The following is a 27,220-nucleotide window of genomic DNA, read 5'->3' on the forward strand; positions in this document are numbered from 1 at the left end:
TCTGTGTGTCTGTGTGTCTGTCTGTCTTTCTTTCTTTCTTTTTTTATTTCTTTCTTTCTTTCTTTCTTGTAAGAAATATATTAAAAAATAACAAAGACTTTTTTTTTAAGTTCTCAATATTTTAATGTTTCATTTCTTTTTCTAAATCATAACTCTGTCTTTCACATAAATTTCTTCTTATTTCTCTTTTGAATTTTACACCACAATGATGTCTTTTTGTTCTTTATATAGGTCCTTGGACACAGAGCTCCCAGCAGTGATTTGAGACCCAACCCTACTACACAGTTCTTTAATAGCAGTCCCCGGTCCATGGTTCACAGGATACACCGCCCTATTAGCTCTCCCTGAAAAGTTACGAGTAAAGTTCACACGTGATGGGAGAGACTGTTTCAGCCGTTTGTTCACAGATTCTACCTTTTTGATCGACAGGTTCATCAGGGTCATTTCCAACAAGGAGTCACCGAGACAGTCCTTAACTTTCTCAATCAGAATTTTTGACACAATTGCCTCTCCACCGCTGACCTTGACACCACTTGGTAAGTATACGTTGTTTGTTTGCTAGTTATTTCTTTTCTTCCCTGCACACACTAGTGATTTGGTCCTGCACTCACAATGCACACCTTGGTAACACTTCACGATTACCTCCCTTACATCATGCGCAGCCCTCTCCTATCACTGTCTTTCATCTCAGCTGGTGTTATGTAAACATTATGTAATCCTATCATTGTGGTATTGTACTGTTTGTACAGTTATTAGTCTTTACTTTCGTGTCTGTTTTTGACTCTTTTCTCTAAAGAATTTCTGGTGTCTTCAATTTTTTACAAAAAGTCCAAAATTAAGGGGGTATGGGTCTTAAAATTGAGTTATCTCCCCTGATCTTCAGACAACATGTTATTTGTTTATATTTCTGAGTAGTACAGTACCTGTACTTTAATAATAATTCAAAACCATAAGTCTAAGTATAATGTTTATTAAGATATTTAAGTTTACATTTTGAAATTGATTCAATTTTCCTGTCTTTTCTTGCAGGAATCTCCATCTTCAGTACCAGTAGAAGACTTGACCTAGCAGCCCAAGCCTTGGAGCCAGCCACTTCCCAGTTTGGTTTCATACCCTATGGTCCTGACTGTTTCCAAAAAATGGTAAAAATATGTGGATCCTTTAGGGACTACGGAACCAAATCAAAAATAGATTGTGGGTTTTTCCCTTTTGGGCAGAAGATTTGATAGGAAGGTGAATGCCTCGGGGCCTGCTGGTTGGATATTTAGGTGGCAGAAGTTTCAAAAGTTGTATATGTGGGTTGAGCAATATATATAGATGTAATATGCATAAAAAAAAAAATCTGCTTTTGTCTGGGTGAGTTTATTAAGTGTGTAATTTGTTGTAAATTTTTGTCGAATTTTGGTGCCGAATTCAATACAAGATGGCGGCCCCCATATAAAAAAAGTTAAAATTGGCAGTATTTTTAAATATTTTATTTACAGTTGTGTGAGATAATATTCTTCAAAATGAGGGCAGGTAAACTAGTGTTGATAACCCCATTCAACCAGGACAGTGGTAAGTGTTAACACTATCGTCTATGGAAAATCATTTGGTTCTGCGGTCCCTATATATGCCTGTTTCAATACCATTATAAGGTGCCATTTGTGAAATTAGCTTCGCTGTTTATTAAGTGTTTAGGAAACTCCACCAATGTAATACTAAGAGGCATCCAAACAGAAACTAAAAAAATATAATTGTTTAATACATGTACATATGATTAAGGTTCCGGTTATCATGCTTGATTAAATATACAACTCAACAGGTTTCCTACTCAGATGTTAACTACAATGTTTTAAATATTTTAAGATAAATTTCAACGTTGATTTTGTTTGACTGTTACATCAATTCAGGAGTTCACAACTCTTACCTAAAAATATAATACAGATACATTTATTTTGTTTTGTGCATAAAATGTGTATTTGCATAACCAAACATTGTCAGCATTGAGAAAAGCATATGATAAGCAAGTCATCATACGTAGCGTGTCCTTTTGTAACATTAAGTGATGCAAATTAAAAAGAAAAGAAAAATAACTTGTAAATTAGCATTACGTGTGATTCTCATATAATGTAATAGATGTGAGACTTTTGTAACGTGTGAATTACTTGGCAATTTGTGAAGGAAGTGATGAGAGATTGTGATCTTAATGTGTATAGACCTTAGATTTATTAGATGTTGTATATGGGAATTATTAGAGGCTATTGGGGATTCGTGCAAATAAACGCAAACTTATTCGTTGGGACTTGCGTAACAGATAATTTGATGCCGTAAACCATTTTGCAGACCGAACGTAATGTTCTGAAATCACTGTTTCTGTCAAATGGTCAGGTCTGTACAGAACTATACGACAGCTCGAGTGATATATGAACTGCTGTAAACTGCTTGCAGTGTGAGAACATTAATAGCAGGACTACCGAGCAACAGTCCTTACTTATTTTTACCATTGATCGTTCTGTTGAAATTTACGCCACGTGGTATTACAATATCGGTCGCCATATCATCATTCATTAAATATTGTTGACACTTTAAGAAGATACTTTGCTATCCGTGTACAAAGATATCCCTATCTAGAGTTTTCGCTTGATTGAAAGGTATGTAATTTTTTATTTATTTTTTAATATTTTTATATTTTTAACGTTTTGGTTCTTTCTAAACGTATTGTTATAAATACGTTTAAGGATTAAGTTTATAAATAAGTTGGTGATGCAATTGAACGGGGAAACGTTGGGCAACCAGCTGAGAAAACACAGGGTGATTTGCTACGTGTACAATAACTACAAGTTTATTTACAAAATGTATTAAAAAAATCCTAATAAATATGTACGCGCACTCACAAACACACATCCATATACTCATGTCATTTCCTCGGGCTGGTATCACAGTCCCTATATGACTAAAGTTCAAATATCCTTGTGAAAAATTCACAATACATACACATGAAGGAATGAAAATAACAAGTGCCGCAGAACGGTCTAGCATCGACATGCCGAAACGCTCGACCTCCAGCCACTGCATGTGATCTGAGAACTGCTACACCACTGACAGTTGATGTCAGTATAACTTAAGAGTGTGGTACTGACCCCAACTTGTATCTAAGTGTCAGTTGGTTCCTACACATTCATGGAAATCTATAAATAACGAACGTTCATACTTACACATTATTGCCCATACACCCAACAAAGTACAAAAATAGTTATTTCATTAGTCCTAAGATTACTACAAAAAAATATTTTATGTATATCTGTATGTGTATAATAAAATATAGTTATTAATACATGGACGTTTGTTTGGCGCATGTGCATGTATGCAATCAGCATATATTATATTGAACATCATTTAATGACCTTAGCTGTAGCTGTGTGCCGCGCTGGCCGAGTGGTTAAGGCGTCTGACATTCCGCTACCACTATCCCTACACCACTGGATCGTGGGTTTGAGTCTGCGTTGGGCAGTCACCATGTACTGCCCGTAGGTCGGTGTTTTTTCTCCGGGAACTCCGCCTTTCCTCCACCACCAAAATCTGGCACGTCCTTAAATGACCCTAGCTGTTAATAGGACGTAAAGCATAAAGAAACCAAAACCTTAGCTGTTGATAGGACATTAAAATCTGTTCAAACAACAAAACAACTTATCATATCGACTAATTATGGTATATCCAACTACATGAGTTCCTTTTACTGAAGGAATAAAGGACAGCGCTACTATGGGTTGAATGCTACCGTTATACAAAGTACTACAGATTGTGCCTCACGTTTACCTGCAAAATCATTAATGCGTATGTAACACGTACGTGCTTGCATCAAGGTGCATCAAGACACGTTTTGGTTCAGGATGTTTTAAAAAACGAAAAACAATGAGAAAATATAGAGTATTATATATCAAAACGAAGGTCAGGATATGGTCTTCAGTGTTCATCTTGCATCACCTGTAAAATACCAATCTCAATGTATCCGAGTACGCCTTTTGTTTTTGGTATAGGGAAATAAATACAGAAAAGTCTCTATTATACCTTATTTAAACATCAATGAACTTCAGATGTGTACGTGTCAAATCTTCAGCAAGTTGTGACTAATCATCTACAGTTAAATCTTCTTCACCGACATATTTTACTGGCATAGTCACTATATAGCCTCTTTGAAAGCTGTGTCGTTGATGGGACTTTAGTTACCATGCATCACGAGACACAATTCTTAGCGCATTAATACAACACTGACCGGAACTACAATATCAAATGTAAATATACATGACGGCTGTTGAAATATCGCTGGGCAGTGTGAAACTTGTCAATGTAATTATAGATTTACGTGAAAAAGAAAAAAGAAAATATAAAAAAATATACTTTTATTACAACAAAAACAAGATTAAGGTCTGCAATATCGTTCAAAATGCACATCGGTTGAAATCACCAATGCCGACAATGAACAATTTTAACACTCATGCAATTTATCAGAAATATCGTCTGTTACACTACACTGATCAACAGGGGTTCGTTACAAATGTCTGAAATAGACATATTCTATAGACCTACTGACACATATGTTACAGACCTACTGATATGTGTCACAGCACACATAAACATTTCAGGCATTTGTAACGAACCCCTGTGCTCCGTCGCAAGATCATTTCAAACGCTATCAGTTTCTCGCGTCTCGCTTCCACGGTTTCCTGAGTTTCTGACGACATGTGAAATAACGAGACTGTTACAGAATCTATCGACTGTAGTCAGATTCCCATACAATCAACAAATAAATTCAAGTCTGGATTCTTCACAAATTCGAACTTTTCTCTTTGCTCATTTAACTTCCAAAAATAATTCCCTCGTGGAGGGCAAGGTCGGATTCATTCACGGTGTTCACTGTATTTATCAATGCGCGAAATTTGTTCCGGGGGAAAATCGAAACAATTTCAAATCGAACTTTCAGCTCAGAGTTCTATTGATAAACTTAAATCACCCTATAGTATATAGACATAGCATACGCAATTGTATTGATACTGAATTGTGGAATAAAATTGAAGTGTTTGTTAAAATTTCAAAGTACGCGACAACACGCTGTTCCAACTATTGAACGAATTTGTGTGGACTGTCGATATGGTGGGAATTTTTAATTTCAAATATCAATTGTAAGTTAAAAAAGAACATAAGAGGCAGAGAAAACGTAAATATAAGTATTGAACTGTTTTTGTATTACAGCTTTGCAAGCAAACAACATAATGCGCGCATGTAAATGTTGTTAGCTTAACAAACTGAAATATGTCGTTGAATATGTTAGATTGGTATTTAACAATTCACTTTCATTCTCAGTGACACTTGAGTCAATAAAACATAAAGGTTAGTTATTATATTGTCTTATAATTTTTACAATTTACAAGTACAAACATAGTTTCAAGCATTCATTCTGGTCATTGCCCTCATAGATATCACACAAACTGACCAGTATATATGTAACTCTTTTATGGTTCAGTGCAACTGAACATAATAAAAAAACAAGTTATTACCACAGACACTTTTACAATTTTTTCAACATAAACAACTTACATTGTACATAATATAGGATATACTGTTTCATTTCTTACATTGTATCTGCCTTATCTTCCTCTTCAAGTAGAAAGTTATTCCCCCTTGTACCATTCTCCCTTTTCACTGTCCTCATCTGTGATCCAGAAATGGGAAATATGCCTGCCTATAAATCGGTTTCACTTTTGCCTACATCTTGAATTCAATAATTGAAAAAGATAGAAAAATAATCTTGCTGTCTATGATGAACCGAGGGACTTGTTTCCTTTGTCGAATGAGAGTAAATGCGTTTAATTTTGTATGTATTTGAAGTTTGCTAGCGGCAAAAAAAACAGTTTCTATTTAACATCTAGAGCTTCCGTCTTGAACAAAATGCCATTAAAGAGTTCATAATCTATCACGATGGTATCTTAATTTCTTAATAACACATTAAACCCCTATTACTTAAAAAGGGTCACCTGTAAATAATTTACCTAACATTTTATCTCCTTCATTATATATTCTAGTATTCAACAATAAAATACGCTACATGTAATATGTCAAGATGCCTACAATTTATATCCTTATAACAAAGTCTCACTTTCAACCGTAGTTTTTCTGAATCTGTTGCAAATCTGACATCGACGCGTGTTTACCACACCGCAACAGACAAGGATTATCATAATTTCATACAGCATTTATGAGTATTTTACAATTTCCCCGAGTGCACTTTACGCTTCATAAATTTGAATAGTTCGAGGGTGACACAATCAAAATAAAAATCAAACAAGTTACGATTCACTGATATACATTCTCTTGATTTATATATATATAAATATATATATCGGGTAGCCTGGTATATAATAGGACTTCTCCACCACAGATTCTAACGTGTAGACGTAAACAGGTGAGTTGTAATACATTTCTTTAATTCAGGTAAGGTTTTAGACTTTCAGGTAGCAAAATGTAAACTATTTCACAAAGTGTCAGCTATCATTTCGAATAACCGATATCCATCTGTAAGGTATTTGGAACACATAACTGGGCTTTCGACTGGCTTTAATGTGTACATCAAGATATGTCTGTTTCTGTCTGCCTGTCTCTGCCTTTCTCTGCCTGTCTCTGTCTGCCTCTGTCTGTCTGTCTGTCTGTCTGTCTGTCTCTCTCTCATTTGGTTTCAATGTAATTAAATATACCACTTCATTACCTGCTGCTCTATCATGCAATACAAGAATATAGTACATAGCACATTGTAGCAAGAATGATGAACGCTCCCAATCATTGGATCAAATGTTTATTTACATGTATGTGTTTTGATATGTTATTGTTCATTTATTGATATAATATAACTTTTTCACAAAGCTTCCTGATTTAAAAACCTCGAAATTGATTGAAGCATACGCATTACTTCCATTTGGCATATATGGGACAAGGAAGTAATTCCAACATTGTAGACAATATGAGGCTGTCAACATGTTTTAGAGCAATCCTCACCTTTATCGAGACACAAACGAAAACAAAGAACACAGACATAGAAATAAAATGGAATATAGCTAATATTTGAGAAAGGAAAGGTGCTGACGCTGGAAAAAATTACACGACGATTCGTCCAAACATGATCAACGAGATATGGAGTAGAAACTCCCGAAATATCGTTTGGTAGGTAAATATATAGTACATATATATTTTTGCGATATATTATCAACTTTTAGTGAGGGTAAGAAAAATAAGTATTACGAGTAAGTGACGTAATACCACACCAAGAGACAGACATTTCGTTTACCAAATCTAACAGCGTCTGTCAGTCACATACGCTAGCAAGTTGCATCAAGCGTGCGAGTCAGCAGATCAATATCAGTGAACTACCTGTCAAATACAAACCGGGAAGGGAAATAAAGGAGAACAGGCGTCTATTGTTCGTTCATACCTCGAGGGTAGGGGGTTGGTAGGTTGGTGATCCAGTACTTTGCCATACCGTAGATAAATGCGTTCAGGCGTGACTTGCAATCGAGTCACGGGTAGGTGAATTTATACACAACACGTGGCAACAGACCCGAGAATATTTGGTGCAGTTTTGACTGTTTAAGGTACATTTTACGACCGTGCACTCGATAAACTCTATACAAAATGACAGGCAAAAAACGTAAAAATGAGACTGAAATGAGAAGCTTTATAAAAGCGTGTGCAAAACTCAAAAATCACCAGAGGATACTTTTCATGAAATATGTGAAGTTTATGGAGACTCTAACCTATTATATAGATCGATTTCCCGATGGTTATAAAAAATTCGCAAAGGGTTAGAAGATGTCAGCGACCACGTTCGTTCTGGAAGGCCAAAGACATCATCTAACTTAACAAACATATCCAAAATAAACACATTAGTAACCGAGGAAGGTAGATTGACAGTAAAACAAATAGCAAGAAGTGTAGGCATTTCAACGGGGTCCGTTGATTTCTGCAAGATGGATACCGCATTTATTGACATAAGAACAAAAGAGTGTACGTGTTTCAATGGCAAAGAATTTGTTGAAAACGTAGCAACATTGCAACCAGCGTCGACTTGCCGAAAATTGTAACAGATGATTAGACATGGGTTCACTGTTTTGAACCCCAAAGAAAAAATAATAATAAAGTATGGCTTACCCGAAATGGAAAGAGACCCGTAATTGCAAAGCGTTGACAAAGTACAAAGAAGGTTCTCTATGCTGTGTGCTTCAATTCGAATGGTGTTGTTGGCCAGATAGCTATCCCAAAAGACAATTGTATAACGGGCAGTGTGTATAAAGACATTGTATTGAAGAAGTGAAGAAAATCTATCAGAAAAAGAGACCAAGAACAGGGACACGTGGTATTCGTTTGCTACATGACAATGCTCCTGCACCCAAATCAAAGTTGGTCAAGGAGTTTTTGGAGAAAGAAAACGTTGTTGTGTTACCACGCCCACCCTATTCACAAGATCTACCCCCGTGTGACTTTTCCTTGTTCCCAAAACTGGAGACATCTGTCTGGACGTCACTACAGGTCTCGTGCATCAGTTGGAGCTGCAATATTCCAGTATCTCAAGAGTATACGGCAAAAAGACTACCAGAAAGCATTCAGACATTGGATCCGAATGCTGAAACGCTGTGTTGTTGTAAAAGGTGAATACTTCGAAGGAATGAAAGAAACAAAATTAAATCGGTGTACTTCGTTTGTCATCTATATAATCTAGGACATTACTTTTTGAACGGCCCTCGTACTTGTAGGCTTTGCATCCGACCACTTATGCAGCACAACGCAACTCCTGTTTTGCTCAAAAATAATGCAAATGTTACATTATTGGAGAAAAAAAGTTAATTTGATTTTGAAAGTGTTTCAGATTTATGATTGAGATTCTATTTTGAGCATATGCAGTTTTCAACAAAAGCAGCGGTGTCTTGTTATCTGCATGACGAAGAAGGATGAACATTCTGCAGGACGGGATGACAGAAATGGCGAAATGTTGGACAACAGCGAGTCAAAAGAACGGGTAACATGGAGCAGCACGTTTGAATTCGTAGTTTCATTGATTGGTTACTCCACAGGGATGTCGGATTTCTGGAGATTTCCTTATCTGGTATGGAGAAATGGAGGAGGTAACTAAAAAACATATATATTCAGTTTCAGCAGATTTGAAATCTTACATCATAAGTTAGGAATACATACTCTAAGACTCCTGCATATCATGCAACAACAAGATAAATAGAAAAAGGGACAAAAGCCAGGACAAATAGTATATTGGTCTTACATATAGCTTTGGTTAATTACATGGTGAAGATTAAAGTCATTTGAAAGGCCAATGTAACGTCAGGCTGCTATTTATAAACTTCACAGTTTTCAGGCAGAATTGTCAAATAGAAAGTGATAAACACAAACTGGACACATGTACACTCACATCTGCATTTAGGTCATTGTTATTTTCAATAACAATAATATCAATAAATGGCCATATTAACAACTTGTCCGTGAAGGGTTTTAACATTCCAACAGCGGGAAGCTCTGATACACATCTTTATAATATCAAGTTGAACAGTGCATTAATTGCCATTTTTTTTGGAATTCATAGTATATAAACCTAGCTCAGTTCATGTATTGTTAGATGTATATCCGACTGATAACTAACGAGCCAATTTTATGCCAATGGAAAAATCAATTTCTTTCGGTCAAAATCATCTTTTGCTAATAGCATATATATTATATATTATATACAGGTGCTTTTTTTGTTGCCTACGGTCTGACTCTGATTGTTTGTGGCATACCCCTATACATCCTGGAAATCTTCATTGGACAATATTCTGGAAAAGGAGTGTTCGAAATATGGAATTTTTTCCCGCTTTTCAAAGGTAATATTTGTACAATATTTGCATTGGAATAAGCAATTAACGATTATCGGATTTATATCAAGAATATATTCATTTTTTGTTGTTCACAAATATACGTTTATACGCTTTTCGGTAAATTAATACTTCATGAATTAAACGTTACTCCTTTCACCCATGATTGGAATATTAATTTTATTGCAGTCTAGTATAAAGTAGTTTATTCGAATTATGACCTTGATAACGTAATTTGTCTGTTATTTAAGACAGAAAACAACAACAATCGAATGATATTTCATTTTTCTTTTGTGTGATGTGCCTGCAAATAAACATTAATTATACAATGTTTTCGCCAAAGGTACACGAATGACATAACTGATATCACACACTTACACTTGATTACAGGGATAGGCATTTCTATCGCTCTACTAAATTTAGGTTTTGTGACATATATATCAACAATGCGTTACTGGCTGTTAGAGTACCTGAGACAGTCGTTCGTGTACGAGCTACCGTGGTCCTCATGCGGACACACATGGAACACTCATTCATGTAGGTTGTCGCAGGCACTATTGTCTTCGAACTCCAATGAAAGCCTATGGAATTCCACGGCAATCACTACCGCGTACCCAAACAACACGGCAGATATTTCAGCAGAGGAGGAATTTTGGCAGTAAGTTATATGACATTAATACGTTATTTATTTGAAACTTAAGCATCTAATTTCTTTTGTTACCAATCTCTACCTATGAGCAAAACTGACATGACTATTAAGTAGTATATTGTTGCTGTAATACAACAAGTCACAATTTAGATATTGGTATTTCATAGATCTTACGGTTCACTGTCCCACTGCACTGTGGTTTTTCGTATATATAGATACATTCCCTCCTTTTCACTTGTTGGTATAGTTAACTGCATCACATGTTACGTTGTTGACAAGGTAGATCAGGCAGTAAGGTGACAGTATAACAGTCTGAAATCCAGGGTTGGAATCCCGCTCCAACTCTTTAAGTCTAAGAACACTGATTTTGATTATATTCTGTTCATATTTAACTATCAAGTAGAATGCTATATAATAATTATTTTACTGTTTTGTTGCTAGTGCATTGTTACTGAACAGTTTGCTACACGAAATAAATCTCTGCAGTACGACATAAAGTTTGTTTAACGTTACAATTTCATTAGTAATTTGAAGGAGTTGTTAACTTGACCTTACTCTACATATGAAGATCTTTCATATAATCATGTTCATAAACAAAGAATGAGTATATTATTACAGGTACAATATCTTATCGCTGTCGAGTGGTATCAATGTGTAAAGCATTACAGTTACAATATCTTATCGCTGTCGAGTGGTATCAATGTCTATACTATTACAGGTACAATATCTTATCGCTGTCGAGTAGTATCAATGTATAAATGTATTACAGGTACAATATATTATCGCTGTCGAGTGGTATCAATGTGTAAATGTATAACAGGTACAATATCTTATCGCTGTCGAGTGGTATCGATATGTAAATGTATTACAGGTACAATATCTTATCGCTGTCGAGTGGTATCAATGTGTAAATGAATTACAGGTACAATATCTTATCGCTGTCGAGTGGGATCAATGTGTAAATGTATTACAGGGACAATATCTTATCGCTGTCGAGTGGTATCAATGTCTATACTATTACAGGTACAATATCTTATCGCTGTCGAGTGGGATCAATGTGTAAATGTATTACAGGGACAATATCTTATCGCTGTCGAGTGGTATCAATGTCTATACTATTACAGGTACAATATCTTATCGCTGTCGAGTAGTATCAATGTATAAATGTATTACAGGTACAATATCTTATAGCTGTCGAGTGGTATCAATGTGTAAATGTATTACATGTACAATATCTTATCGCTGTCGAGTGGTATCAATGTATAAATGTATGACAGGTACAATATCTTATCGCTGTCGAGTGGTATAAATGTGTAAATGTATTACAGGTACAATATCTTATCGCTGTCGAGAGGTATCAATGTGTAAATGTATGACAGGTACAATATCTTATCGCTGTCGAGTGGTATAAATGTGTAAATGTATTACAGGTACAATATCTTACCGCTGTCGAGTGGTATCAATGTGTATACTATTACAGGTACAATATCTCATCGCTGTCGAGTGGTATCAATGTGTAAATGTATTACATGTACAATATCTTATCGCTGTCGAGTGGTATCAATATGTAAATGTATAACAGGTACAATATCTTATCGCTGTCGAGTGGTATCGATATGTAAATGTATTACAGGTACAATATCTTATCGCTGTCGAGTGGTATCAATATGTAAATGTATTACAGGTACAATATCTTATCGCTGTCGAGTGGTTTCAATGTGTAAATGTATTACAGGTACAATATCTTATCGCTGTCGAGGGGTATCAATGCGTATACTATTACAGGTACAATATCTTATCGTTGTCGAGTGGTATTAATGCGTAAATGTATTACAGGTACACTATCTTATCGCTGTCGAGTGGTATCAATGTGTAAAGCATTACAGGTACAATATCTTATCGCTGTCGAGGGGTATCAATGCGTATACTATTACAGGTACAATATCTCATCGCTGTCGAGTGGTATCAATGTGTAAATGTATAACAGGTACAATATCTTATCGCTGTCGAGTGGTATCGATATGTAAATGTATTACAGGTACAATATCTTATCGCTGTCGAGGGGTATCAATGTGTAAATGTATTACAGGTACAATATCTTATCGCTGTCGAGTGGTATCAATGTGTATACTATTACAGGTACAATATCTTATCGTTGTCGAGTGGTATCAATGCGTAAATGTATTACAGGTACACTATCTTATCGCTGTCGAGTGGTATCAATGACATTGGATATGTGCGATGGTGGCTTGTGTTATGGGCAATTCTCCTCAAAGTAATCACCGTTGTTTGTCTTCTGAAAAGCGTACAGAGTTTAGGAAAGGTTAGTATATTTTCCATAAATTAACTACAATTTGTTACATTTTGATATTATATTCATTGAGAGTTCTGTTGTTTGGAAGACGTATATGATTAACAATGTTACTTTCCAAATAGAATTTTTAATTTTGAGATTGAGAGAATTTCATCTTTGTTCCTTTTACAAATGTTTCTTATCCTTGTCAGCCCTTGTACATTTCTCAAATGTTTCTAGCTGATGATTTTTACCGCATTTCTGCCTCCGTTTATTGGAATGGCGATGTTAATACAAGCGTTGACGCAAAATGGCGCCACAGATGGTTTGCTCTTCTTGATAACACCAGATTTTTCCAAACTGGCAGACTCAAAGGTTTGTTTTTCGCTATTGTTCGTTGAAATCAATTATTTGCAAGATGTATACGTACGCAAAACGGAAATTATTCCATTTAAATGACACGACACTATGCATAACGTCTGTGAAGGTTTTTTTTTAAGTTTGATTGGATATAGTAACACCGCGTGCTACATGCATTATTAGACTTCTATAAGAAATATTACTAATTAAATGACAGGTATGGATAGAGGCTGGATTCATGGCGTTTTACAGCCTTGGTCCAGCTTGGGGTGGTGTGATGATGATGGGAAGTCATCTGAATTTCCACGCTAGCTGTCTGAGGTAAATATAAGTTTATCTACTTTACTTAGATATCTTTTCATGAAAATGCATTACTAACCAGTTCTTTGAACCGTATTATATAAAAATAAATCATTAACTAATAGTTGACCATGACGATCGTATGCTGTATACAGTCTCCTGAGCTAGAATTAAAGGCACTACAGGACCATCCTTTGAAAATAACATTATCGAACTATCCAACGACCGTTCGTACGGGCCCGATTCAGGTGCTTGTTCTGATGACGTAATGTTAAGATGGGAGTTGTTCAAGGGCACCATGCTTTGCATTCGGAGCACTTTTAAACGGCTTCTGCTGGTGAATTTTTGTAGTAATAGTGAAAACGCATTTCGATTTAGTTTTTTAGAATGTCCTCGCAACAGTTAGGGTCGTTGTAGAACAGATGACTAGGGAGTCACCGCCAGATAGCGAAAGTAAATAAACAAGAAATCAGGCAGAAAAAAGCAGGAAACGAAATAGATCGCAAGTGCCCAAGTGTCGCTATGGGACAGTAGTTTGGTGACAAATAGATCAAATTTGGTCAGAAGTGACCGAGGAAAACCTCTGTATCTGCAAAGGCGCACATAAGTCGCCTTTTTGGACAAGCTGATATATCTCCGTTTTCTCTAATGCTCTATTAATTTTAATGACCGGGTTCCGCTTGGTAGGTATTCCAAAGCCACATTTACACACAACTACGGCGTTGCTATATTTCCACCGATAAAGAGATTGTTTTTTCCTCTTTTCTGAGGAAAGTTACTACTTCTTTACTCATAATTTATTTTTTATTTGTTTTTATATCAAATACTCAAACCTGATTGGTCAAAAAAAAATAAGTCACGCCCCGGAACTACTTTCGCTATGTCGGCAGTTGCCATTAAGGCAATGAGTGACGCCGGCTTCGACTTGCGGCATGTGCTGTTTATGTTCTGGCACAAAATTGAAAGTCCTGTGAGAAGTTGCAGTCGAAGATGCTCTTCCAGCCTAGAGCAAAATTTAAGTGAATAACTAGCATATATATAGTACTCGTCAAAACGATCCTGTGACACATACACAAATTGCGCTATCACACACAGTCACCGACAGTCAACACAAGTGCTTAGGTCCACTTGCTTTAAATCCACAAAATGTAATGCTGCTCATGATATAATCAAATATCTTTTCAAATAACTTTCTTTCTATCGTACTTCTATCCAAATCGTCGTTTGCACACAGCATGTTTTATTTTTGACACAAATAGGCCAGACATAGTGTTGTACTGCATCACAACATTTAACTAAAATGGCCGACGAATTCGCCCTGCTTAGCTGAGCGCACGAGACTTTTGAAGTTCCTCGGCAACGCAATGCTCAATGTTGATTGAAAGATTATTGCGCACGTATTAGAAATTTCTTTATCGATTTTATTTGTTATGGTTTCTTTTCACGACAATTAATTGAAATTAGCTACAAGCAAAAATGTTGATTTTATTTTATTTTCATTGGGGTAGGAAAAGAAGTATCTTACAAACTGTATGAATCCGTAGCGGATTATAAAATAATTCTTTTCATACCCCAATGAAAATTAAAATCAAATCAACCTCATTGCTTAAATGGTGGATCTCACAATCTCGAACATCTTACAGAACTTCGCTTTTGAAAATATGCGCTCATTGATATCATCAGTGGTATAATCATCTTTGTTTTAAAAACTTATCAATTGGCTGCATAAGAAATATAGTCATTCTATTTGCAGAAATGTGCTGATCAGCGTCATTGGGGATGTTTTTATATCGATATTCAGCAGTGCCTGCCTGTTCGCTGTCGTTGGTGTAATGGCAAGCGAGATTGGTGTTCCGGTAGAGGATGTTGTTAAATCTGGTAAATGCAATATGTTTTAACACTTTTTCTTACCAGTCATATTTACTAATATAGTTGTTAAATTTGTTATGTATAGGTGTGCATGTACAATGCACATGTAAGACATTCTGAAACCAAATCCGTCACAAGCTTAACGCCTTTTCTGGGGCAATGCTATACTGGAAACCATATGCCTGAAGTAATGAAAGCTAGTGATACGTTTTAGTGTTCATCATTTACGTGAGGTTTAACTTGTTAAAAGTAAAAGTGATATTTTGGTTCGATGCAACGTTATGCAATGATTCGAATACTGTATTGGTTAAATAACATCAGTAAAGGTGGAAAATTAGCGCCAGCAAAAACTATGCCTTCATTTTTGTGCAGTAAGCATAAGCTCAGACTTTAGAAATACCTTTATCCAAAGAAAGGCAATCAAAATATTCTAAAATTTAGCGATACAGCGAATGTTTTGTTCATTTTGAATGTAAGCTTTTGCTTAATTCCTACTGTGATCATTAACACGTAAAACATGCACTGTAACACTGGAAACCCTGATGATTGTTGACGTCACAAAGCTCTATTACGGTTTCACGCGCGCCATTTATAAGACTACCAAAGACTTTTCTTAAATAACAAAACCTTACCTTTTAATCCTCAATAAATAATGAGTGTTAGGTGATTTTGTTATCAACACCTTCAGTACAGTGAACATGTCTGCTACGTTTGTGCTTTAGGAATATCCATTGGCCTGGTAGGCTACAGTCGGGCATTGACCTACCTACCTGCACCTTATATCTGGGCTGTTGTGTTCTTCTTCGCTGTCACTATTGTAGGACTGGATTCACAGGTACGGCACACACAAGTGATCAGTTATCGATATTTGTTTCCAATAACGTTTTATACTAAATGATGCATGTGAGAAGGTTAACCGTGTGTTATATTAACTTTTAGGTATACTCAGTTATATACGGTATTGCTGTTTTTTGAACCTCCTTATATATAATAATATTTACAACATTATTCTTTGATATTAAGGGTATTTACACAAACGTTTCTGGCGATAAGAAATAGACTCACATCATTTTGATCCATAAATAGTTAGTTTTGATTCAGTAGAGTCAATATTTATAGGTGGTTTGCACTGAGACGGTGGTGTCGTTCATGGAAGGCTACAGTGCTCGGTTAGGTCGCCATGGCCACTTACTTCTGGTAGTACTCGTCAGCATCATCGCCCTTCTACTAAACCTTCCTTTCTGCACACAGGTAATAACAGTCTTCACCAGATCTATACGTTAGGTATGCTTAGTTCTGATTGCGGTTTTTTTTCAATTCTATATCTTTTACTTTTATATTGTTATTTGCGCTTTTGAAATCATTCCATGTAAAGTTTCCAGTTAGTTAATTAGTTTGTGTTTTTTTTACATATGACATTAATAAAACACTCTAATTAATACCTATTAAAGTTTAAGTATGTGTTTAAAAATGTAATTGTTTATTTATCATTCACATAAATTTCATGTTAACACTGCACCATTTAAGCAAAACTTAAGCAAATCTCCCACACATACAGTTGTGGGATCGCACAACGTTACACGATGTGCAGTGTGCGCACGAAGTGTGCACGGTGTGTGAACGGTGTGTGCACGATGGGCAAACGATAAAAAGCTGGACGATCATTGCTTGCACACATTTGTGCGCACGATGGACGAACGTTGTGCGATAACAATCGTGGTTTGTGTAAATTGAGGAATGCCTTAACAATTTATACGGTTTCGTGTTTAAACATATAAACTTGATTTTTACGTATGTTTCTATATTCTAGCTACATCTATAAACTTATTTTTCTGTCTATACATTTTTATATTTAGAAATTGTGTTTTCGGTGTTTTTAAACAAACTTAATCGACACATGTAAAATTACAACACAATCCCGTATACAGGTAAACATAACCACTTTGTACATGTACACTTTCGAGTGTTTATGACGTCACATGGTAACAGACGCCATTGTTCCGGTCTCCGGTAAATCGGAAGCTTTTTATCAGTTTTATACAGTTTATCAACGTCCCATTGTGCTGGAAATTGTCACGGAAGAAGCTAAATATAAGCTCTACATAGAGCGGGTGGTATAAGGACTCATCCCCCAACAGGAACAGAGATCTCTACAATTTTCGACATGCGTCCAGCGGGATCTAAGGACGTTACATCGTCGTCAAGCAGATCAGGCGAAAAGACGAATAGAAGAAGGAAACAGTGGTCACGCGTTCTGGAGAGAGAAAAGGGAGTATTAGACGAAGTTCCAACCCGTTTTTGTCGGACACTTAGACCTGCAAGTTGTGTCAGAAGACGGACAATGGAGACCCAAACGCTAAAATGCTGGAATGTGAACGCTGCAAAGACTGTTTCTGTATCGCGTGCCTGCAGAAAGAAGTCACGGTATATGATTTTCTAAACAAAACGGATTCGATGTGGTTTTGCGCGCCATGCAATGTGGCAGTAAGAGAAACCCTTCATACCGAAACCATAGTGAAAAACAAATGTGCTGAGATAATGGCAGCATACGAGGAAAGAATTACCAAGCTTGAACTCGTTATAAAGTCGAAGTGTGGAACTGATGAGGTGAGGAAGATAATTCAAGAAGAACTGGCAAACTCTGTAAGTTCATCCAAGGATACCCATACTAGTATCAATGATGCTACATCTACTGTATTATCGGAGCTTAACGATAAAAAACGCAGAGAAAACAACATATTCATTTTCGGGATTGACGAAAAAGAGGATAACGGGGACGCAAAACATGCGGATTTGGAGATAGTTACAAAGATGCTTAAAACCTGCTAAGTCTCGGCTGAGGGATTGAATGACATTCCCAAGATTACCAGACTAGGCAGAAAACAACAGGAGAAAACCCGACCCATCCTAGTCAGCTTCGGTAGCATTGCTTATAAATCTGTGTTTTTCAAAAATATTCGGAATCTTCAAACCAATGATGATTACAAATCCATTCGGATTAATAATGATCTGACCAAATCAGAAAGAGAAGGAGAGGCAGCACTAAGGGGAGAAGCGAAAAAGAGAAACGAGAAGGAAACCGGGGGTTTTGTCCACAGGGTAAAAGGCCCCCCATGGAACAGAAAAATCGTGAAAATCAAAACGAAAATTCGGGAAGATTAAACGATAACTTGAGCTGCTTTTACACTAATGCTGACAGTCTTTTAAACAAATTAGATGAGTTAAAACTAAGGATTCAACAGAAAGAGAGGGGTATAGACGCGATAGGTATAACTGAAATCTACCCGAAAAATTATAGATTTTTACCAAGTAAAGCAGAGCTAAACATTCCGGGATATGATTTTTTTATAAACGAAAACGACCCCAATCGACACTGTGGAATAGGTATTTACATCAAGGAAGGCCTTAAACCCGTGGAAGTGAACATTAGAACCAGCTTTAAAGAGAGCATCTGGGTAAAAATAACATCGCCGGATAAGGAGAAAGTGTTGATTGGCTGTGTCTATAGAAGTCCGAACTCTGATAAGGATAACAACGATGAGCTACATAAACTAATAACTAAAGTTTCTACAGATAAAGAGTTTTCACAGCTGTTAATATTAGGGGATTTCAACTTCCCAAGTATAGACTGGAACACATGGATATCAAGGGGAGATAGACAAGGTGAAAACTTTATAGAACTTTTAAGAGACAACTTTCTTTATCAACATTCCACTGAATGCACTCGCATCCGAGTGGGGAACGAAGCAAATATCCTTGATTTAATATTAACTAATGCGGAAGAGACAGTGAATGCTATTAATTACGATAGTCCTATAGGCAACAGTGATCATCTTCTTATATATTTTGAATACGCGTTCCGCAAAACGGTATCCAACAATTTTCAAACAGGATATAATTTCCGTAAAGGAGACTATACCAACATGAAGAAGGAACTACGGGAGGTGGAATGGACAGAAACTTTGTCTAACCTGGATACTGAAGAAGCGTACAACAAATTTCTCCGTATATTCCATAATACTGCGGACAAATATATCCCAAAAAAGAAGAACACAACTGCAAACAGCAAAAACGGCCTAGCGTTGAACAGGGATCTTAGGAATAAAATCAATAAAAAACATCGGGCTTGGACGAGGTTTATGGAAACAAAAACACAAGATAGGTATAAGGAGTATGCCAAACTCAGAAACCAAGTCAAATGGGAACTCCGGAAGGCAAAAAAGGAGATGGAAAAGGAAATTGCACTTAATGCGAAGCACCAGCCTAAACGATTCTGGAAATATATAAATGCTAAGAGAAAAGTGAGATCGGGAATTTCGGACCTAAAAGGATTGAACGGAAACCCTACAGAAATAGCAACTAGTGATTCGGAGAAGGCAGAAGTATTGGTTAATTTCTTCACGAGTGTATTTACTAAAGAACCACCGGGGGAGCTACCTCCGTTCCTAGCCAGACCTGTCAGTCACCTATTTCAAGACACGTCAATCAATGGAGATGTAATCAAGAAACTACTTTTCAATTTAGATGCTAACAAATCACCAGGACCCGATGGGATGCATCCGAAAGCTTTAAAGGAACTTCGCGATGTTTTGTGTATACCAATTTCGATAATCTTCAATAAATCTCTCTCTGAAGGAAAACTACCCCAATCATGGAAGGACGCGAACATCACCGCTATTTACAAAAAAGGTTCAAAAACCGATCCTGGAAACTATCGACCTGTTAGTCTTACTAGTATCATCGTTAAAACAATGGAAAAACTTATACGTGATAGTATAGTTCAACACATGCAACTGAACAATTTATTCAGCAAAAATCAGTTTGGATTTCTCCCCGGAAGATCAACAACACTTCAAATGTTAATCGTCCTAGATGAGTGGACTCATATGTTGGATACGGGAGGAGAAATTGATGTCATTTATATGGATTTTATGAAAGCTTTCGACAAGGTACCCCATCGCCGTCTAATACACAAGCTATATAATTATGGAATCAGCGCGAAAACTGTTAAATGGATAGAAAACTTTTTAAGTGATAGACATCAAAAAGTAGTGGTTAACGGATCTACATCCAAATTACAGAACGTCTTAAGCGGAATTCCTCAGGGGAGTGTTTTAGGACCAATACTATTTGTTATGTATATCAATGACATGCCCGAGAACACTGCGTCATCGTGCCCTCTATTCGCGGATGATACTAAATTATACCGCAAGATACGAACTGATGAGGATAAGGAAATTCTACAAGCAGATTTGAATAATCTTCAAAAATGGTCTGATGATTGGCTTCTGAAATTTCATCCGAATAAATGCAAGGTTCTTCAGGTTAAAGGATCACCAAACAATAATAGAACATACCGTCTCGCGAGCAAAACTGGAGAAGTCGTACTTGACAAAATCAACAGTGAAAAAGATTTAGGAGTAACGGTGGATGCAAACCTGGACTTTCGGACCCACATTCAAAACTCAATAAATAAAGCTAATTCAGTACTCGGGATTATTAGAAGATCATTTACTTTTTTGGACGAATCGATTTTTAGACAGTTATTTAAGGCTCTGGTAAGACCGCATCTAGAATACGCAGCCAGTGCGTGGAGTCCGTATAAACTTAAAGATATCCAGATGATAGAGAATGTACAACGGAGAGCCACTAAGCTTCTACCTGGATTTAAAGAAATCTCCTACGAAGAACGTTTAGAAAAATTAAAACTACCGACACTAAAACACCGAAGGACTAGAGGTGATTTGATTAACGTTTTCAAGATTGTGAAGAGGAAGTTTGATGAGAAAGTCACGTCAGACATATTTGTCTACGATAATAACGAAAGAACACGAGGACATAATTTTAAGCTGTATAAACAACGATGTAGTACAGAGCTAAGGAAAAACTCGTTCACGTTTAGGGTAGTTGATATCTGGAACGGTCTACCGGAATCGGTTGTAAATGCAGAAACCACGAAGGACTTTGAGATCCTGTTGGATAACCATCTGAAGGACACTATTTACAATAATTACTGATAATGACTTTTAAAATAACTCTTTTGGGAAGATTTATATATGTTAACCAGTGACAATATAATATTTTTATACTATGTTTTGTGATATGGACTTAGAGGCTTTCAGCCTGCGTCCATTATTTTTTCAATTAAATTCAATTAAATGTACCTGGACCGTAGTTTTCCCCTCGCCGGGGCACTTACGTAATACGTCGGGTAAGGCCGGGGGTGTGAAATCCAGGTGAATGGGAGCTCTAGGCAAACGAATGCAAATAACAAATACTATTCATTACGGTCATACGGTATCGCATATCAGCTCTGTGTGTCAGGTACTGGTCAGGTAAAACTCCGGACACTCATTAAATTGTTATTTACCTGTTCGGTTACCTTGGAGCCAAACCCATTCTTGACAGCCTAACGGTCGCTGTAATACTGTGTAACACGCATTGTGAAATTGTATCATCTTGATTATTGTGATGAGAAATTACAGATATATTCAAAGTGTACATTATCGCATACGAGCCTTCCGTATTTTTGTCATTCCGTAATTTTGATCTACAAATTATACCAAATCGCACAGTTGTGCGGAGAGAAGCGCACAAGGGGGCGAACTATTGTTAAATCGCACAGTTGTGCGCACCATGTGTGGACGATGTGCGGACGGTGTGTGAACGATGTATGCACGGTGTGCGCACGCTATTTTTTGGTGCGTTGTGCGGTCACACAACTGTACGTATAATATGTTGTATTGATTTTTGACGAGTACAAACATGTCCTAATGTAATGAATTGCGTCTTTTTTCTAGGCGGGACCGTACATGTTCCAGTTGGTGGACTGGTATCTACCAACGTGGTCGGTGGTAGTGATAGCTCTACTAGAGGTTATAGCCATAATGTGGTGTTATGGTAAGTAAGATATCTGTGTAAATATGAGGGATTTAGATACTGATGATTACAGAAAATGCATATTATTGAGTTTTAATAGCAAATTTCGTTTTGTTTTGTATAAACAATCTCATACGACTCTAAACACTTATTCTCGGTATTTTACCATGAGTGCATTTCATGAACATGTTCCGTATATTCTGCGCTTTTGCCATCCGAATGTTGTATTCCGTTATGCTATACTTCATTAGGAAACAACACTAATCCAATCGATCAAACCATTGAAAACATAAAAAACAAAGGTAGCTAGATTCACCTTACAAAAATTATCTTAATTGAAAATTAAACTTTTTTTTTTACTTAGATGGTACAGTTCCAACTGACATGATTTAACAAATTTCGATTACTCGGCTTCACATCCCTAAAACACGCTTCGTTTATCTAAATTAGCAAGCCTAAAACTGAACGCTACATGACACAGGTGAATAATAGTTAACATATAAATATCATAGAACATCCTTATACTTTAAATATGATATATCGCAAAATGAATATAATATGAATTGGTTACAAGTGAATATATAATTTGTATGTATATCATGGAACACCCATAGACTTAATGTACATTTTGTCGTTAAATGGTATAGCATGAACATGGAAATAATGGTAAATAAAGAATTTGTTTGCATAACATTTCATGGGCAAATTTTGCAGGCGGCGATCGTGTTGACTCTGGTTTAAAAGACATGACTGGGCGAAAAATGCCACACGTGTTCCGCCTGGCTGCCGCTTATATATCACCAGTCTTGTTTCTGGTAGGTAGTGATTTAGAATACGTCTCACGCTTCTCTCCTATGTTATACTTTATGAACGTATAATGTTAACCCATTTATGGCCATATTTGAAGTGTACAAAATAGCTTGATATGAGAGGAAACCGAAGCTTGCAGAGAAACCCCTATGGTCGGTCTGGTTAGCCCACAATTTTGACCTTCGACATGAGAATTGAAATTCGTGATGAAAACAAAGGACGGTACAATTAAGAAAAACTGTGCTGCACAACAACTCTATCGTATTTCACCAGTTCTTTCTTAAGGTTCTATCAAAGCAGGGAGAAAACAAAACACTTTTCAACAAACAATGCTGGGATTTATCTTTAGTAATGTTTCCAATCGTTGTTATTGTTCGTACGTAACAGGACCTTTCACTTCGGTGAACTTTGCCTTAAAGTTACATCAGTGACTTGGAAATGCCGGCTATCAAATCATGTCAACTGAATCAGATACAACTTCTCCTAAAGATATAATGACTAGAAGTTGTGCATGTCATGGATATATTCTTAAAGATGAATAATCAATTTACTGTAAAACACTAGAATGAACGTTTGTTGTATTGGGTTTCAGTTGCTGCTCTTAACAAGCTTTGTTAAGTACCGCCCACCAACGTACGGTTCTTACGTCTACCCCGAGTACACTGACGTCATTGGTTGGCTCATCTCGTTTTCCATTGTCATCCCAATACCTCTTCACATCGTCTGGCAACTTATCAAGTTACCGGGAACGTTCAAGCAGGTATTCCAATGTGTTTAATGCATGTGTTGGTATTCTGCCAAATTGATATGATATTGCTTATGCAGTTGATGTAGCAGCTTGACTTTGTTATCTATAACGGTCTTCAGGTCCAGGAACAAAGCAGGTCTCCCAGCCCTTTGCCTTACAGGGGTATCCTTCATTTTCTTTGCAATGTACTTTCTTTACGACTTCAGTATCGATAGGTACAATTAGGTACTTCTTCACCCATTTTCTAGTGTAAGGAAGCACCATAATTGGAAACAGTAAGAGTAACTCCGATTTGAATTTCTATAAAAAATGTTAACGCTCCCAGTTTGACATTTTTTGACAGAAATGCATATTCTGGAAATGAGTCGATGAAAGGTTACTGTTTGTTATTCTTTTAATCTCATTCCTCATTTCTATAATATTTCTTTTATAATGTACATCGCTATCCTATTCATTGATTAGAAGTATTCTGAAATGATCTTGATGAGTGTTTCAAGCAAATTTTTATTTCTTCCATATGAACTTTTAATTAAGTTACAAAATATACATAAGAATTTAATTTGAGTTCATTCAAAACGCAATGTAATAATACTACAAGCTCTTATTAAACAATCAAATAAAATATTACGATAGTGGAATTATGTTATGATTTCTTTGTTTTAATGTCTCTTGCCGTGTCGTTTATGTTCGTGTGTGTTTATTCACACAGAAATGGAGAAAGCTCACACAGCCGAGCGGTGACTGGGGTCCTAGTGACAGTGCCTATCGGCTACAGTACCTGGAGCGGTCACAGACCGAGCGATCATTTACAGAAATAGCCTACTACAATTTCACTGGTAGAGAGAGATACCCCACTCAGAAACACCGTGAAACGGTGGCATTGTATTGACTTAGGGACTAACATGCGGTGCTCATCATGTAACTTGCAATTGTTTATACATTATCAATTATCCTGTGCAATTGTTTATACATTATTAATTCTCCTGTGCAATTGTTTATACATTATTAATTCTCCTGTGCAATTTTGTAGTCAGTCGCTCTGTTCATAATCTTTCATGTAAATATCATCTTAATCTAGGAAATAGTGAAAACGTTTAAAGTTTGATTATCATGTGTGTACATGTGAGGGCGTTTCAAACAAATCTAAATATCAATTTTATTATGACTCTATTTGAGGTTATTTTGCTACCGCTTTACCTAATTGTCCTGTCGTTGTATACACTATAGCAGATATTTGACGTGGGTTTATCTCTTTACTTCGATTATGAATGCATTATCCATATCCTTGAAGTCCCGACAAGCTACGTGAGCCGTATATTGTGATGTTTGATAACTTCACGGCTACTGAATGCGTGAATATCGTTTTGCAACTGATTTGCATATGAAGTACACATAAAAGGGAATATAAATCATGGTTTGACAGAAAAAGCAAGTAAATGTGCATCCATGCAATGCCGCTATTCATATGTGTTTTGATGATAACGTTTTGTAGTTTATGTATCTGCGTATAAAGAAATGTATTTTATATTAATTGGATGTTTTAAGTACGCTACATTAAAATTGCATGTATACCATTTTTAACAATGTCTAAAAATATCCTTTTAACTCAGATTTAAAAGTCCACACTTACCATCAAATGAAGGAATGTGTTCATATCTTTCTATTTATGCCACACGCAGTTTGCCTCTGACATCATATGTGGATCTTTGATGAAAAGATTACTGTCATTTTTTAACACAAAATCTCTGCGGGCTTCAGATGCAGATGTTTGCGTTCATTCTGTAATCAACATTTGAAACAAATTTGATTCCATTCCTATTTACAGAGCAGTATACTTGCGGATTAAAGAAACATATGCGATATGGCCCTATAACTGAACCCTTTGTCCTTTGTGAACCAGTAAAGTATGTCTGACACTCATAGGATCTAGAAGATGCCGGTTGTAAATCGGGTAAGGTTAAATCACAGAACCTTGTCATACGCTTTCCATAAACATGTTAAAAAACAACCGTTTCAGACACCAACTATCACCATACCAAAGCTAATTTCTGCTGAATAATTACCTATTGCGTAACGTTTCAGTAAAAATCGACTAAAATACAAACTGCTGAAATGGGAACGAGAGCATTACACACTAGCGAACAGGTAAATATAACTTCATTATGTCATTGTCGCAAAGCACCAAAGCATCAGTAAGAAAAGTGACTTGTAGATAAAACAGCTATTAACATTTTTAAGTATTGACATGTTAATGTTAACATTTACATCTCACTCCTTGTATAGTAATAAACTAACAACCGAAGGAACATTTATATCAAAACAGTTTATCTCTATATGTAAGTATACGTTATCAGATAAACGGAACGTATTCACTGATGGCCTTTCCATTGAAAACCTGTGTGCGCTCACCCGTGTACAGCATTTTTATTAAATATTGACAAAGATGTCTTCTGATAGTGATGTAGGTATTTGTAATACCCAGTCTACAGTTTACTTACCTGGTACCAATATTGCTGCATCTGTACTATGATGGAGGGTTAGTACGGGTTTTATCTCCTGCTGGTTTATATGTGACTGTCCAATAGTAAGGTCACTACATATAAACCAGCAACAAGTGAAGTCTCCAAAAACCCCCTGTTAAAGTACAAAACAACAGTGAATGACATCCTAGTCATGCTTTAACTATCAAGTATGTAAGTACTCTTGGGAGGGTGGTGTGTCATGTAAAAAAGTAGGTCACTTTGACCTATGATTTAATCTTTGACCTCATCCTTTGAAATACATTGTCCAGGACATATTTTCTACACCAAATTTTGTACGCTAGTACATCTTAGGATGGTAGTGTATATGATATGTTTTAGCCTTTTGGCACCAATATTTGGAACTTTGAAACGTTCTGGGTCCATCTGAATGTCTATATTTTGAGTTTCGAAGAAAGCATTATTTCTCATTTTAAACTTTTCCGTTTTCAACAGGTTGAAGAGAACGGTGCTCCTTAGCTTTGTTGAACACCTGTAGGTGTCAATTGTTTGTTGTATTCAGAAATAAAAATGTTGCACATATCAGACTGTTGACTAAATCAAAAGAAAAGAGACTCAATCTAGAGCACGGTATTTAAGGCTTTAAACAGGCAATGAAGCAGAGCCCTGATGTTGGCATACAAATGTCTTTTAACCGAGTGATATGCAGGCAAATGGTATCTGGATTTTGAATTAAATGCCGAGTCCGTACTGTATCAGTAGAGTTAGTTACACAGAGATTTTTAAATTGTTTTATTTTGTAAAGTAAGCAAGTATAGTACTTTGCATACTCTGCGATGTCCTTGACACTTGCGACCAACATTTTTAACCAAGTTATAAAATATTACATTAAACAAATCTCGACATGTTCCGTTATCCAAGGCATCCTAACCCCTGTTCTATTGC

General features: G+C 36.4%; 1 protein-coding gene across 3 annotated transcripts; it reads left to right on the forward strand.

Moving 5' to 3' along the window:
* The first annotated feature begins 6,380 nt into the window (after positions 1-6,380).
* LOC110449516 (sodium- and chloride-dependent glycine transporter 2-like) lies at positions 6,381-26,849 on the forward strand. 3 transcript variants are annotated; one of them, XM_021496434.1, is made up of 14 exons: positions 6,381-6,442; positions 8,929-9,149; positions 9,765-9,896; positions 10,278-10,545; positions 12,727-12,859; positions 13,070-13,204; positions 13,407-13,510; positions 15,243-15,367; positions 16,081-16,193; positions 16,478-16,609; positions 22,159-22,258; positions 22,952-23,052; positions 23,640-23,807; positions 24,505-26,849. In XM_021496434.1, exons 2-14 carry the CDS (start codon positions 8,963-8,965, stop codon positions 24,682-24,684), a joined length of 1,878 nt encoding a protein of 625 aa, XP_021352109.1. In that variant the 5' UTR covers positions 6,381-6,442; positions 8,929-8,962; the 3' UTR covers positions 24,685-26,849. The 3 variants fall into 3 exon arrangements, with proteins under 3 accessions (XP_021352109.1, XP_021352126.1, XP_021352118.1); XM_021496451.1 differs by having other exon boundaries at positions 6,392-6,442; positions 8,920-9,149; XM_021496443.1 differs by having other exon boundaries at positions 6,399-6,442; positions 8,886-9,149.
* Positions 26,850-27,220: the final 371 nt, after the last annotated feature.

This window comes from Mizuhopecten yessoensis, unplaced genomic scaffold (assembly GCF_002113885.1).
Source record: "Mizuhopecten yessoensis strain PY_sf001 unplaced genomic scaffold, ASM211388v2 scaffold465, whole genome shotgun sequence".
Classification (NCBI taxonomy): domain Eukaryota; kingdom Metazoa; phylum Mollusca; class Bivalvia; order Pectinida; family Pectinidae; genus Mizuhopecten; species Mizuhopecten yessoensis.

Bases quoted from the DNA above. Each gene is read 5' to 3' on its own strand.
- LOC110449516 (XM_021496434.1), top strand. From the start codon at position 8,963: ATGACGAAGAAGGATGAACATTCTGCAGGACGGGATGACAGAAATGGC. The intron at 9,897-10,277 runs GTAATATTTGTA...ACTTGATTACAG, and splicing joins TTTTTTCCCGCTTTTCAAAG to GGATAGGCATTTCTATCGCT. The intron at 16,610-22,158 runs GTAATAACAGTC...TCTTTTTTCTAG, and splicing joins ACCTTCCTTTCTGCACACAG to GCGGGACCGTACATGTTCCA.